The sequence below is a fragment of the Eublepharis macularius genome, chromosome 1, assembly GCF_028583425.1.
Source record: "Eublepharis macularius isolate TG4126 chromosome 1, MPM_Emac_v1.0, whole genome shotgun sequence".
Lineage (NCBI taxonomy): Eukaryota > Metazoa > Chordata > Lepidosauria > Squamata > Eublepharidae > Eublepharis > Eublepharis macularius.
In genome coordinates, this window is record NC_072790.1 from 29,994,304 (window position 1) to 30,006,856 (window position 12,553).

At 48.7% G+C, this 12,553-nt stretch overlaps 1 protein-coding gene across 1 annotated transcript in view; it reads right to left on the bottom strand.

Moving 5' to 3' along the window:
• The window catches only part of COL4A1 (collagen type IV alpha 1 chain), a 185,302-nt gene that overhangs the window by 38,683 nt on the left and 134,066 nt on the right, over positions 1 to 12,553 (bottom strand). The window contains exons 27-29 of the mRNA XM_054970138.1: positions 11,648 to 11,740; positions 11,422 to 11,526; positions 8,488 to 8,585 (exon numbers count right to left, since the gene is read on the bottom strand). Coding sequence (XP_054826113.1) covers positions 8,488 to 8,585; positions 11,422 to 11,526; positions 11,648 to 11,740 — 296 coding nt within the window. The remainder of the gene's footprint in view (positions 1 to 8,487; positions 8,586 to 11,421; positions 11,527 to 11,647; positions 11,741 to 12,553) is intronic.

Genomic DNA, 12,553 nt, shown 5'->3' on the forward strand with positions numbered 1-12,553 from the left:
TACTGTATGTCCAGCTGGATGCTAACAAAACGCAAAGATACGTTAGGCTAAGAATGTGAAAACTGGCTACTATTTGTGAGCTTTTGTCCCCCCCCTTCCCTCAATCATTTACTGAGCTCTTGTGATGTTATGGAATGAGCACAAACATCCTAGCTTGAGTGGATGAAGCTGCAAGCCATAGAATGCTGCCAAAATCTGGAATAAAATAAATAAATAATATGAATAAAATTTTCACACAGAGGTTAGGAAGAAGAGGGGCTGTTTGAAGACAGCAGGAAGGGAGAGGGGAGACAGAAAGAGAACTGGGAAACGGAGTGTCAGGTTCAATGTGTATATGAGCTGTACTGACTCCATTTTCTAATGCTTCTAGTGTTTAAGTGCTTTCTCCACAGGTGCACAAGTTCCCAAGCAGACTTCTCTCCAAATGAGATTGTTATGGCTATCAACGTTCCACCCAAGATTGGCCTTGAGAGAGACCGGCTTCCCAAGCCTGAAAGATGTTGTTTTGAGAACTATGGGGGGAGGCTGGTTCAGCTGGGAACTGTTACTTTGTACCTCATGCTTTTCTCTTCATTGGTAACAATGCTCTTGTACCATCCTGAATCTTCTATTCAGGCCAGTGGACTATAATGAACTATTTCTGCAGTAAAGTTTCCTTATTCAAACAATGGACTCTTGTTTGCTTGCAAAGGAGAACCTGTAGGAAAGACATTATCTAGCCACAGTCTGACATTTTGTTACCAATCATGTCTAAGCCGGGCTCATCGGAATCCAAAGCAGTCCCGGACAGGGATCCTTTGTTTGATCCGTATGCGTCTCTCGGCGAACAACAGTTGCAACCTCAAGGCCCTGCACTGGCGGGGAACGGAGCTTCAACTACCACCCCTCCTCTCATCGATCTCGACAGTGAGGGTGAAAAGCCGACGGCCACCACCATTCCACTGTTCTTGGTGCCTACACCCTCGGAGTGGGGACCCAGACCTCGAGAAACGAGAGAACGCAGAGCCAGCGGGATGCTCCATCCGTTACCCATGGATGGGCGCCGAAGCCTAGAGACAGTCCCTGAGCAGGACAGCAGCCAACCATGGCTATTTTGGAACAGGACGACCGAACAGATGGAATGGGAAACGTCCCGCTGCGGAGTCCTAAGTTGGGACTACTCGGAAGTCACCCCGTGGACGGGACAACCAGAGATTTCCGAACAACGTTGGGTACAAATGCAAAGTCATACCCTGGCTGTGGATTCCGGCATTTCTGCAGTTACAGGACTGGCCAAAGGAATTCTAGCAGCGAGGTCGCAAGACGATCAGGGAGACCCTCCACCATGGAGGCCGAGTACCCCGGTGGCCACCACCGTGGGAGACTCATCTACACTGAGTGAAAGACCAACGGACCAACCGGGTCCAAGTAGAGTTCAAGTACTAGAAGCTAGGATAGCCGATATGGAAGAAAGCCTAGCTCATGCCATACATCTACTCTCAGTAATGGTGACGGGAAACGGAGAGAGGCCATCACCCAAAGAAATGGCTCTACAAATAGCTACCCTCCAAAGCGTCATTTCCAACCCGCGGGAGCCCGCCCCAGTCCAGCCGACAACCACGGACGGACAAGGGACAGGAGGTGAAGGGGATTCCGATAACCTGTGCCCAGACGATCCTGAGGGGTCTACATCTGACACGGAGGAAGAGGAAGATTCCTGCCCCGGAGATACTCCGACAGAAGTCCCTGAAGACCCCAGTCCCGGAGATACCCAGATAGAAGTCCCGGGAGAGGGCGAAGGCGAACCAACCCGCCCGACGGGATCAACTACTCCGGTAATACCCCCCCCCAACTTCTCTGGTAAATCTCCAACCGGATCAGCAGGAAGAACGTCCAGCTCCTCCAAGGGGGGGAGACACCACACCAAACGCATACAACAACCCCCTTGCAACAACCTCCGGGGGGGGGTCAACCTCTGCAGACCATACCCCGAGGACTACTTCCAGGTCCGAGATTGACAACGCCGGGAGGGGCAAGCCCGTGCGGTCCGGCACCTTCACCGCAGCGGCCCCTTCCACTCCGACCTCAACAAATACCACCACAGCAGCCTGTAAGGCTACCACCAGCGCAACCGACGTTACCGCCTCCCGATCAACCGGTAAGGCCTCCCCCACTTCGGCCGCTTCAACCCGCACCCCAGCAGCCACCTCCGGCCCAACCTGTACGGCCACCCCCAACCCAACCGGCGCGCCCACCGCCAGCTCAGCCGGCGAGACCGCCACCAATTCAACCGACCCCGCATCTGCTGCCGCAGCCGGGGGGGCCCGGGCAACCATTTCCGCAGCCACAACCCCGGCCCCAACAACCCCCACCCCCCCAGCAGCCTCCTATCACACCGCAAACGCAGCTATCCATTCCGATGGACTACTACCCCACCACCACCACAGCCCCAAGACATGATCTCCCAATGGGCTGGGTGAAACTGGAAGCCACTTTTGATGGAGATCCCTCCAAGTTGGGATTTTTCCTAGTGCAAGTGGTACAGTTCTTCAATCGATGGGGACATCTATTCGGAAGTGAGGCCAGCCAGATCGAACATCTCGGATCACGGCTTCAAGGCAGAGCAGCAGACTGGTATGTAGGACTATATAATGTGGGGGCCCCAGAACTTAATACCTTACAAGGGTTGGTAGATGCGCTAAGGGCACAATACGAGGACCCGTTAGAAGAGACTAGAGCCAGAACGGAGTTGCAAGCTCTTAAACAAGGCGGCATGTCGGCCAGAGACTATGTTACAAAATTCCGACAACTAGCCGCCAAATGCCCCAGGTGTGAAGAATCCACTAAAATAATATTGTTCAAACAGGGATTAAACCCGAAACTTTTAGATAGAGCTCTCATGCAAGATAATCCTCCTACATTATTGGGATGGATTCAACTAACCTGTGAAGTTGAGAATCGTATATTAGAAGTCCGATTAGTTGAGCAACAACAACAATCGGGACAAAGACGACCCCTAACTTTGCAGAAGGGAGGACGGGGCACTGGATATGCTGCCCGAGGAGCGCGAGATGCTAGATGGCAACAAGGTTTGTGTTTGCAATGTGGGCAAAGCGGTCACTTTGCAGCACAATGTCCATACCGGCCTGTGCAGAGACCTCCGCTCCAACTCCGGTGTCCAACCCCTGCTCCGTTTCCCCCAGCGCAACGCCCAACACCAGCTCCCAGAGTGGGCAGGGGCCGTGGTACCTCTCAACGAAATGTCCCCGACAGGGGGTTAGAGGCGGAAGAACTCATGGAATACGACCCTACCGCCTTAAACGGAGAAGAGAATCCAGAAAGCCCACAGTCAGGAAACGAGATGGATCTGTCGTAAAGGGACCCAAACGGCAGATCCACCCTCGGTCCGTCCCAATAAGGGACCGACCACAAGGGTCCATATTGTTTATACCAGTGACTTTGTTAAACCCTGAAAGAAAGATGCATATCCGTGTACAAGCCCTAATTGACTCAGGCTGCTCTAGGGACATCATTGCCCCCGCCCTGGTTAATGGACTGGTGTTACCAGTGCGGGAATTGAAAAATCTAGTCATTTTCGAACAAATGGATGGCACCAATATGAGCCCCGTCACCACTGAAACCATCCCGGTGGTGACGGGCATGGGCCAACACTGGGAAAAACGATCTTTTGTTATTAGTACCACCGCCAAATACCCACTAATTCTGGGCAGCAAGTGGCTCTGCGATCACAACCCCTACATAAATTGGGCAGAAGGTAGCGTCACCTTCAGTCACGCCAATTGCAAAGACCATCGATGGAATCAAAATTGGGGTACAAATCCGACCCACACCGAAACGGCCCTCCTTACACAGGAAGAAATAAACCAAATACCTAAACATTACTGGACCTACTTACCGGCCTTCTCCGAAGAGGAAGCCGATACCCTACCCCCGCACAGACGGACCGATTGTGCGGTAGAGATTTTACCCGGAGCCTCGCTCCCAAAAGGCCAACTCTACCCTATGAGTCTCCAAGAAAGGGAGGAACTCAGAAAGTTTATTGACACCAATCTCCAGAGAGGATTCATTCGTCCAGCCAATAGTCCCCATGCGGCACCGGTACTTTTCGTAAAGAAAAAAGACGGAGGACTCCGACTTTGCACAGACTTTAGAGGACTTAATGCTGTTTCAACCAACAACGCCTATCCCATCCCGCTCGTCCGAGATCTACTCAACGTCGTGGCTCAAGGTAAGATCTTTACAAAATTAGATTTGAAAGATGCTTACTTCCATGTCCGTATCAAAGCCGGGGACGAGTGGAAAACCGCTTTTAATACATCTCTTGGACAATATGAATACTTAGTTATGCCTTTTGGATTAACTGGAGCTCCGTCTGTATTCATGTCCATGATAAATGAAGTGCTACATGAATTTCTGTATAAAGGAGTGGTGGTGTATCTGGATGATGTGTTAATTTATTCAGAATCAGAAGAGGACCATATAGAATTGGTCAAAAAAGTCCTGGCCACCCTAATGAATAACAAACTGCCTAACCTTGGTTACTGTATATCCCAAGATGGCTTAAAAATGGATCCAGCCAAAATACAGGCGATCCAAGAATGGCAAACTCCCACTACCCGTAAAGAACTGCAATCTTTCTTGGGTTTTGCCAACTTTTACCGAGAATTCATTGCAAACTTCGCGCAAATCGCGCTTCCCCTGACGGAACTGTTAAGAACTAAAGACAAGGGGAATCAAGCAAAAAAGCCCAACTCTAAATTACCGTGGACACCGGATTGCCAGTTAGCCTTTGAACGCTTGAAAATGCAGTTCATAACAGAACCCGTTCTCCGCCACCCCGATGAAAACTACCCCTTCATAGTGCAGGTCGACGCCAGCGATACTGCAATTGGGGGAGTGCTATTGCAGAAGGGGGAGGATGGGAAGCTTCGACCTTGTGCGTTCCTGTCGAGAAAGTTTTCTGAGGCTGAAAGAAATTGGAATGTGTGGGAGAAGGAAGCCTTTGCAGTAAAGGCTGCCCTCACGAATTGGCGGCATTGGTTGGAGGGGGCGCGCCACCCATTCGAAGTTTGGACAGACCATAAAAATTTGGAAGCCCTCCGAAGTCCCCGCCGACTAAATGCCAAACAATTACGGTGGGCCGAATTTTTCTCCAAATTCAAGTTCACCTTAAACTTCCTACCAGGCAAAACCAATTTTCTTGCAGACGCCCTATCGCGCATGCCCCAACATAAAAGCAAACGGGAGGAGACTATAGATACAGTCTTCCCACCTACGCAATTGGGAGGCGTGGTGACTACACGCAGCCGCACAATTCAGCCCCTCCCAACCAGTTCCCAAGAATGGAAATCGAAACTTAAGGCTGAGGTGGAAAAGGAGGGGGATAAAGCACCCAAAGCCAAACTGAATCAATCCCAGCAGGGGGATTGGCTAGCAGGAAACCGCTTTTATGTGCCCGACAGTATGCGGAAAGAGGTTTTGCAGCGGTGTCATGATGCCCCCACCGCAGGGCACTACGGTTACGTGAAAACGCTACATTTAATACAACGGCAGTTCTGGTGGCCGGGCATGCGCAAAGACATTTCCCAATATGTAGCCTCCTGCCCCATTTGCCTCAGCGCCAAAACCCGTAAAGAAAAGCCTCCAGGTCTGTTGCAACCCCTAGAGACGCCGAGTAGACCTTGGGAGACAATATCCATGGACTTTATCACTGATTTACCAGTCTCCAAGGGACACAACTGCATTTTAGTGGTAGTGGATCTATTTTCCAAGCAAGCTCATTTCATCCCATGTACCACTATACCCACCGCTCGGAAACTGGCAGATCTATTCCTAAAACACATTGTAAAATTACATTCTTTTCTGTCCAAGGTGATTTCGGATCGCGGCGGACAATTCGTTGCCAACTTCTGGCGGGAGCTTTTACAGATGTTGAATATCGAGCAAGGAATCAGTTCAAGCCACCACCCGCAAACCGATGGGCAGTCGGAAAAAACTAATCAAATCCTAGAGCAATTTCTTCGTTGTTACATTAATTTCCAGCAAGATAACTGGGCAGACCTCCTCCCTCTAGCAGAATTTTCATACAACAACAGTGTACATGCATCTACGGGAGAAGCCCCTTTTAAGGTTGTGTATGCAGCCCACTTCAATCCTTTTCCATTAGACGCTCCCCCCTCCCTTGCACCGACTTCGCCAGATGTCTCTTCATGATGGGAGGAGGCAGCCCAGCACTGGACTCTCATTAAAAAACAACTAGAGAAAGCCAAGCAAGATTATAAGAAATATGCAGATCGCCACCGTGCGGCCGAATGGGATTTGCAACCAGGAGATCATGTTTACATATCCACCAAAAATCTAAAACTAGCACAAGTCAGCCGCAAACTGGCGTTGAAGTTCCTCGGACCTTTTACAGTGCACAAAGTAATCAACAAAGTGACTGTTGCTGTAAATTTACCCAAAAACCTTCGCCATGTCCACGACACCTTCCATGTCAGCCTGCTGAAGAAGGCCCCAACAGATGATAAATGGCACGTCAAGGCTCCACCCATCCCTACTTTGATAGATGACCAAATACATTACGAGGTACAACAAATTTTGGACTCTAAACTCAAACGCAATCAGTTGTTTTACCTCATCAGATGGAAGGACTTTGACTCTGGGTTCGATGAATGGGTGAATTCTGTACATGTTCATGCTCCTAGACTAACCAAAGCTTTTCATGCTCGCTATCCATATAAACCTGGGGGGGGATTTATTTTAAAGGGGGCAGAATGTCAGGTTCAATGTGTATATGAGCTGTACTGACTCCATTTTCTAATGCTTCTAGTGTTTAAGTGCTTTCTCCACAGGTGCACAAGTTCCCAAGCAGACTTCTCTCCAAATGAGATTGTTATGGCTATCAACGTTCCACCCAAGATTGGCCTTGAGAGAGACCGGCTTCCCAAGCCTGAAAGATGTTGTTTTGAGAACTATGGGGGGAGGCTGGTTCAGCTGGGAACTGTTACTTTGTACCTCATGCTTTTCTCTTCATTGGTAACAATGCTCTTGTACCATCCTGAATCTCCTATTCAGGCCAGTGGACTATAATGAACTATTTCTGCAGTAAAGTTTCCTTATTCAAACAATGGACTCTTGTTTGCTTGCAAAGGAGAACCTGTAGGAAAGACATTATCTAGCCACAGTCTGACACGGAGTAGAAAGCAAATGAGGTATAATGGCTGAAGGAAATGGCTGAAGAAAAAAGGACAGAAGAGGGCGACGGCATGATACGAAGTGACCTGAGGTAATTATGTGCAGAGCAGAGATACAAGGCAAAAAAAGGAAGTGGGGAAAGGAACATGAGGATAAACCTCAGGGCCAAGAGGGAATTGAGGGGACAGGAAGGCCAAGGATGCGGGCGAGGTAGGGACCGAATGTCATACATTTATCTGAACCAACAAGCCAAAACTCAGGCTACATGTCTCTAATTTTATGCATTTATTTAAAAACAAATTCGATCTGATCTCTTTGACTATATGGCTCCTCATTTCTCCTTCTTACCTTGGTTGTGGGATATTCGACTTCTGTTTTAATGTTTCAGTTATCCTCCTCCACCCTTTGTCTCTGCCAAGTCCCACTTAGTCATACCACCCCATCCTATCTATCCATAACACTTGGACAGCGCCGGATCCAGGTGTGCGGACACCTGGGGCAAACTTTGCCCGGGCGTTCCGCGTGCGTGCTCCCGGTGCTGCGTGATGACGTCACTTTTGTGACATCATCACGCAGGGCAGGAGCCATGCACGGCAAGCCGGCCGCTCCAGCGCCCGGTGAGCCATGGAACTGGTGGCGGCGTGGGCATGTGCTGGGGTGGCTGGCTGGCTTGCCGAGCACGCAGAACCTCCCAGCCCTGTGCTCAGCCACCCCGCGTGGAAAGCCAGCTGCCCCAGCGCACGCTCTCACTGCCGACAGCTCCGCGGATCACCAGGTGCTGGGGTGGCCGGCTTGCTGCGTGACCAGCTGAGCGCAGGGCTAGGAGGCCCTCCGTGCAGTTAGTGTGCCCCACTGCCCTGTGCCGCCTGTGCGGCAAGCCAGCCACCCCAGCGCATGGTGAGCCGCGGAGCTGGCGGCAGCGAGGGCATGCGCTGGGGCAGCTGGCTTGCTGGGCTGGGAGGTCCTGCACGGCAAGCCAGCCAGCTGTCCCATTGGCGGGTCTGGCAAGGGTCTCCCAACGCCTGCGCTCAGCTTCCCGGGCAGCTGGCAGCTGCGACCGGCGCCCCCTCTTTGGCGGTGCCAGAGGCAGGCTACCCCCCTGCCCCCCCTCGATCCGGCCCTGCACTCGGATGAGGCAGAGATGTTGTCTGGTGGGACTTGCCACAACATGAGGAACATCTGGAAAATAAGAGCTCCCGTGGCCATGCAAAGGTGGCAAGTGTTTGAGTGGTCATTATCGCCACCCTCAGTTGTTGCCACTCTCCCAAGGTAGCCCAAGAAGCCCCCACTTACTTTGAGACCTTGTAACCCTGGTGCACCAGGTAACCCGCTGGAACCAGGATTGCCCTTCTCCCCAGTTGGACCAGGAGCGCCTGGCTGACCTGGGAAACCTACAAAACCAAATACATGATCACTCAGATAATTTTGCTAGCAGACCATACTAAATTCCCACAGCTATCCCCAAAGCTGAATAAAACACCTCACAAGGATTGCTTTGATTTAAGGTAAGAGAAAATTGAGGCTGGTGGTGGCCAACTGATGAAGACAACTGAAGGATGTTTGTTAGAGCAGACAGTAAAAGCCCAGGTTTATCTTAGCCCTGAATATGAGTAATGGAATGCAACTAGGAAAGACTTCAGAGAAGATCAATATTAGACCTTTCACAGCATGACAGTAGAAATCTAACTCCTGGCAAATTTGGAGATATGCATCAAAAATGTGGTAATAATCTAGAGAAGGGAGAGTTAAACTTGGCATTTTCCTGAGCTTACTACAAATCAGGATGTGTTGGCTGGCCAGACTTGGGCTGAATCCACACTCACCTATTTTCCATTTTTCAAACGCAAAGATTGCGTTAGTTCTTATCCCGCAATTTTCAATCCACTGTTAACATTCATGGCCAAATTGTGTATGCCTTGCGAGACCCAATGTTCACATGTTTGGAGGAAATTGCGCCATAGTGGGTGGGGCTTAGCTCACCCGCACCAACCCCCTTTTTTGTTTTTTTTTAAAAGATTTCCACTATATCGAAATTGCTGTTTTGAAACATCAGAAAATAGAAATTTCGTGCACCAATTTTTCTTTGTGTTCATTGGTTCCTATCTCTGGCGGGCAATTTAAAAATTATCTAAAAAGGAAGCACTTAAGAAAGATCGCTTTGTTGGGGGAAGTGGCTGCTAAGAATCAGGATTTACCCAAGTTAAAACATCATTTTTCCGATATTCCCTTAATTCCAAACCAAAAAAAAAAGACGTCGAAGCGGCCATGGAGTCCTAGGCATTTGTGGTGCCAATAAGTGTTCCCTTGTATTCAGTACGGTTTTCCTTTTTTGTACAGCGGAACTGAAGTGGGGGTGGTTAGAGGGGGTGGGCATTTGAAAACCGATTCTAAGCATTCACATCCAAAAGAACCAAAAACAAGCGTTGAAACCACAGCGAAGGAAACACATAAGACTTGCGGAATTAAGTTGAGAGAGTGTGAACAGCACTGAGAATTGCACTGAACAAGTGGAAAAATGCTGGGAGAACATAAGAAGTGTGGATTCAGCCTTGGAGGCCTTGGCCTAAGTTGTCCTCTCCCTTCCTAGAGCAGACTCTGCCAGCAGCAGAAGAAGGAGGGCATGGCGGGTTCTGCCAGCTGCTCCTTCCCTGATGTCCATCCCACAGCCCATTCATGGCCAGCCCAAACCAGCCGCAAGGAGACGGAGAAGGAGAGAGAAGGATGAAGAACTTGCTCGTGTTTCTTTGCTGAGGCCAAGCACATCTTTGTACTGCTCCTGCTTGCCACTTTCAGTGTTCCTTTCAAAAAAGGCAAGCTATAAACAGGAAGTATAAATCAAACTATTTTGTGCCCTTTGTTGAAATCATGCAGTAAATGTCGACCACATTGTTATGCCTGAAAAGGCTATCTCCTCCAGTGCTTCACCCAAAAGACACTGGAGGCCAGGAGTAAGAAAAGGGTAAGATTGATTTTGTTGTTGCAAGAACAGGAGGGAAACCAGGCCTTAGAAGCCCCCAAAATTGTTTCCCTCTAGCTCCTCCCTTGAGCAGCAGAGTTTTTATAGTGTTTTTGACATCACAGTATCAGCGTACTTAATTATAATATGATTGGTTCATAGTATATGTCGCAGTTAGAAATTTCAGTACGCATGTCACCTTTTTAGTGCAAAGTCAGCTCATATCACATTTGCGCAGGTGTGGCACTACAGAACAAACCATTGTCTTGAGTATGTTACCTTTTAAGAATTCCTTTCCGACTGAATGTATCTGGTAAACAAACAATGCTATTATACAGACAAAGCTCTGAAGTCTTGCTTTCCATAGTCAATGTAACTAAACACAGTTTCTCAAAGTTACTAAGCAATGGTGAAATACTTATTGCAAACACATAAGAAATCACTGCTTGTATTATCAACATACAATTAATTGTTATTATAGGTGAGCTTGGCCATGGTATCAACATGAGACAGTAATTGTCTCTCAAGGGCTTGAGGCAAAGTTAAGCTTTGCCCACCGTCATTCGACCTAAATATGGAATGTTTGGTGGAGTAAAATGGTGGCTTGTCTTTGTGAACTTTTCCTATGGCACAGACTTAGGTTTGGGCTTGGAGATTCCCCAGAATCACAATCTTCAGATTACAGAGATCAGTTCCCCTGGAGAAAATGGCTGCTTTGGAGGGTGGACTCTACAACAACTACATCTACAACAACAACATTCAATTTATATACCACCCTTCAGGATGACTTAACACCCACTCAGAGTGGTTTACAAAGTATGCCATTATTATCCCCACAACAAAACACCCTGTGAGGTGGGTGGGGCTGAGAGAGCTCCTAGAAGCTGTGACTGGCCCAAGGTCACCCAGCTGGCTTCAAGTGGAGGAGTGGGGAATCAAACCTGGTTCTCCAGATTACAGTCCTGCCGCTCTTAACCACTACACCAAACTGGCTCTCTATGACATTATACCCTGCTGAGCTCCCTCCCCTCCCTGACCCCTGCCTTCCCCTGTGTCCACCCCGAAATCTCCAGGAACGTCCCAACCCTGAGCTGGAAACCTTACACAGGCTCAAAGCAGACATCACCGTGGTCTTTATAAAGGGAGAGAGCAGCTGCGTGTGTATTGGGGTTTTTTCCCATTTCCATTCACTTTGGAAGACCTCCTAGATGTAAACGACCCTCTCCACCAAGAAATTCTCTTCAAATGGCCAATTCCTTTTCACAGCATACCTTTAGGCCCTGGAGAACCAGGAAAGCCTATTCCCGATGGACCTCTGACGCCTTTTTCACCTGGCAAGCCAGGTATTCCTGGGATCCCTGGGTCCCCCTTGTCACCTGTGCAGGTCAAACAAATTAGGCTTTGTTTAGTTTTTATGCAAACAGAGACTTGTGGGTGGGATTGGGAGAGCTGAGGAGAGGTCCCAAGCACTCCTCACATTAAAATAAGACGAGGTACCTTGGATGCCCGGCAGTCCAGGAGGCCCGGGAACGCCAGCTGGCCCTGGAGATCCGTGCATGAAAACCGCCTGGCCAGCTTCACCTTTCGGCCCTGGAAATGCAAAAGAAAGATGTAGCAATGGAAGAGAAATATATTCCCACCACTTTGGTTTTCAGAGCAAACCCTTATTTTCTTCTCTCCTGCTTCTACAGGACGAAATCAGAGTGGGCCTCTATATTCCTGAAGTAGAGGCTTTAACTCAATGCAATGGAGGATCGGAATCCTAGGGGTTTTTTTTCAGACTTCAAAGCCCCTGTATGATAGAGCTGCTGATGTGACTGGGAAAGACATACTCGGGGAGGGCAACTGCATCTTTCCTTCTGTTCATATCCCTAACATGCCCCCCCCATGCACACACACACACACACACAGTTGCACTTAACATTGCAATACGCTGTACTGTCTTTTTGGGGGGCCTCTGTGGAGCTAACAATTTCTTAGAAAGGGAGAGCCCATTTTTTGTAACACAGACTAAGAGAAAATTTGGATTTTATATTTTATTTGCTACTGAAAATTGGAAGCATTTAGTTTCTGTAGTTTTCCTTTTTGTTTGTTTTATTAGTCTGTTCTTTCCCCCCCTTTTCTTGCTTTTGTTATTAGTTGCTATTTAATGTGATTTTTTGGAAGTTGGATTTCTGTTATTTGGTTAATTTTTGTATATAAAACTCTAAATAAAAAAAAGAGACCATTTAGAGAGGGGAAACACTATGAGAGGAAAGAGTTAAACTCGCATCCCCTCTCCATGCTTCCCCAATGTGATCAGTAGCCCCCCCCCCGCCTCGATCTCCCACTGCTCTGAGATTGAAAACAAAACAAACCTCAGCACATTATGATCACAGACCTACTGGGTCATACCTAGTTACA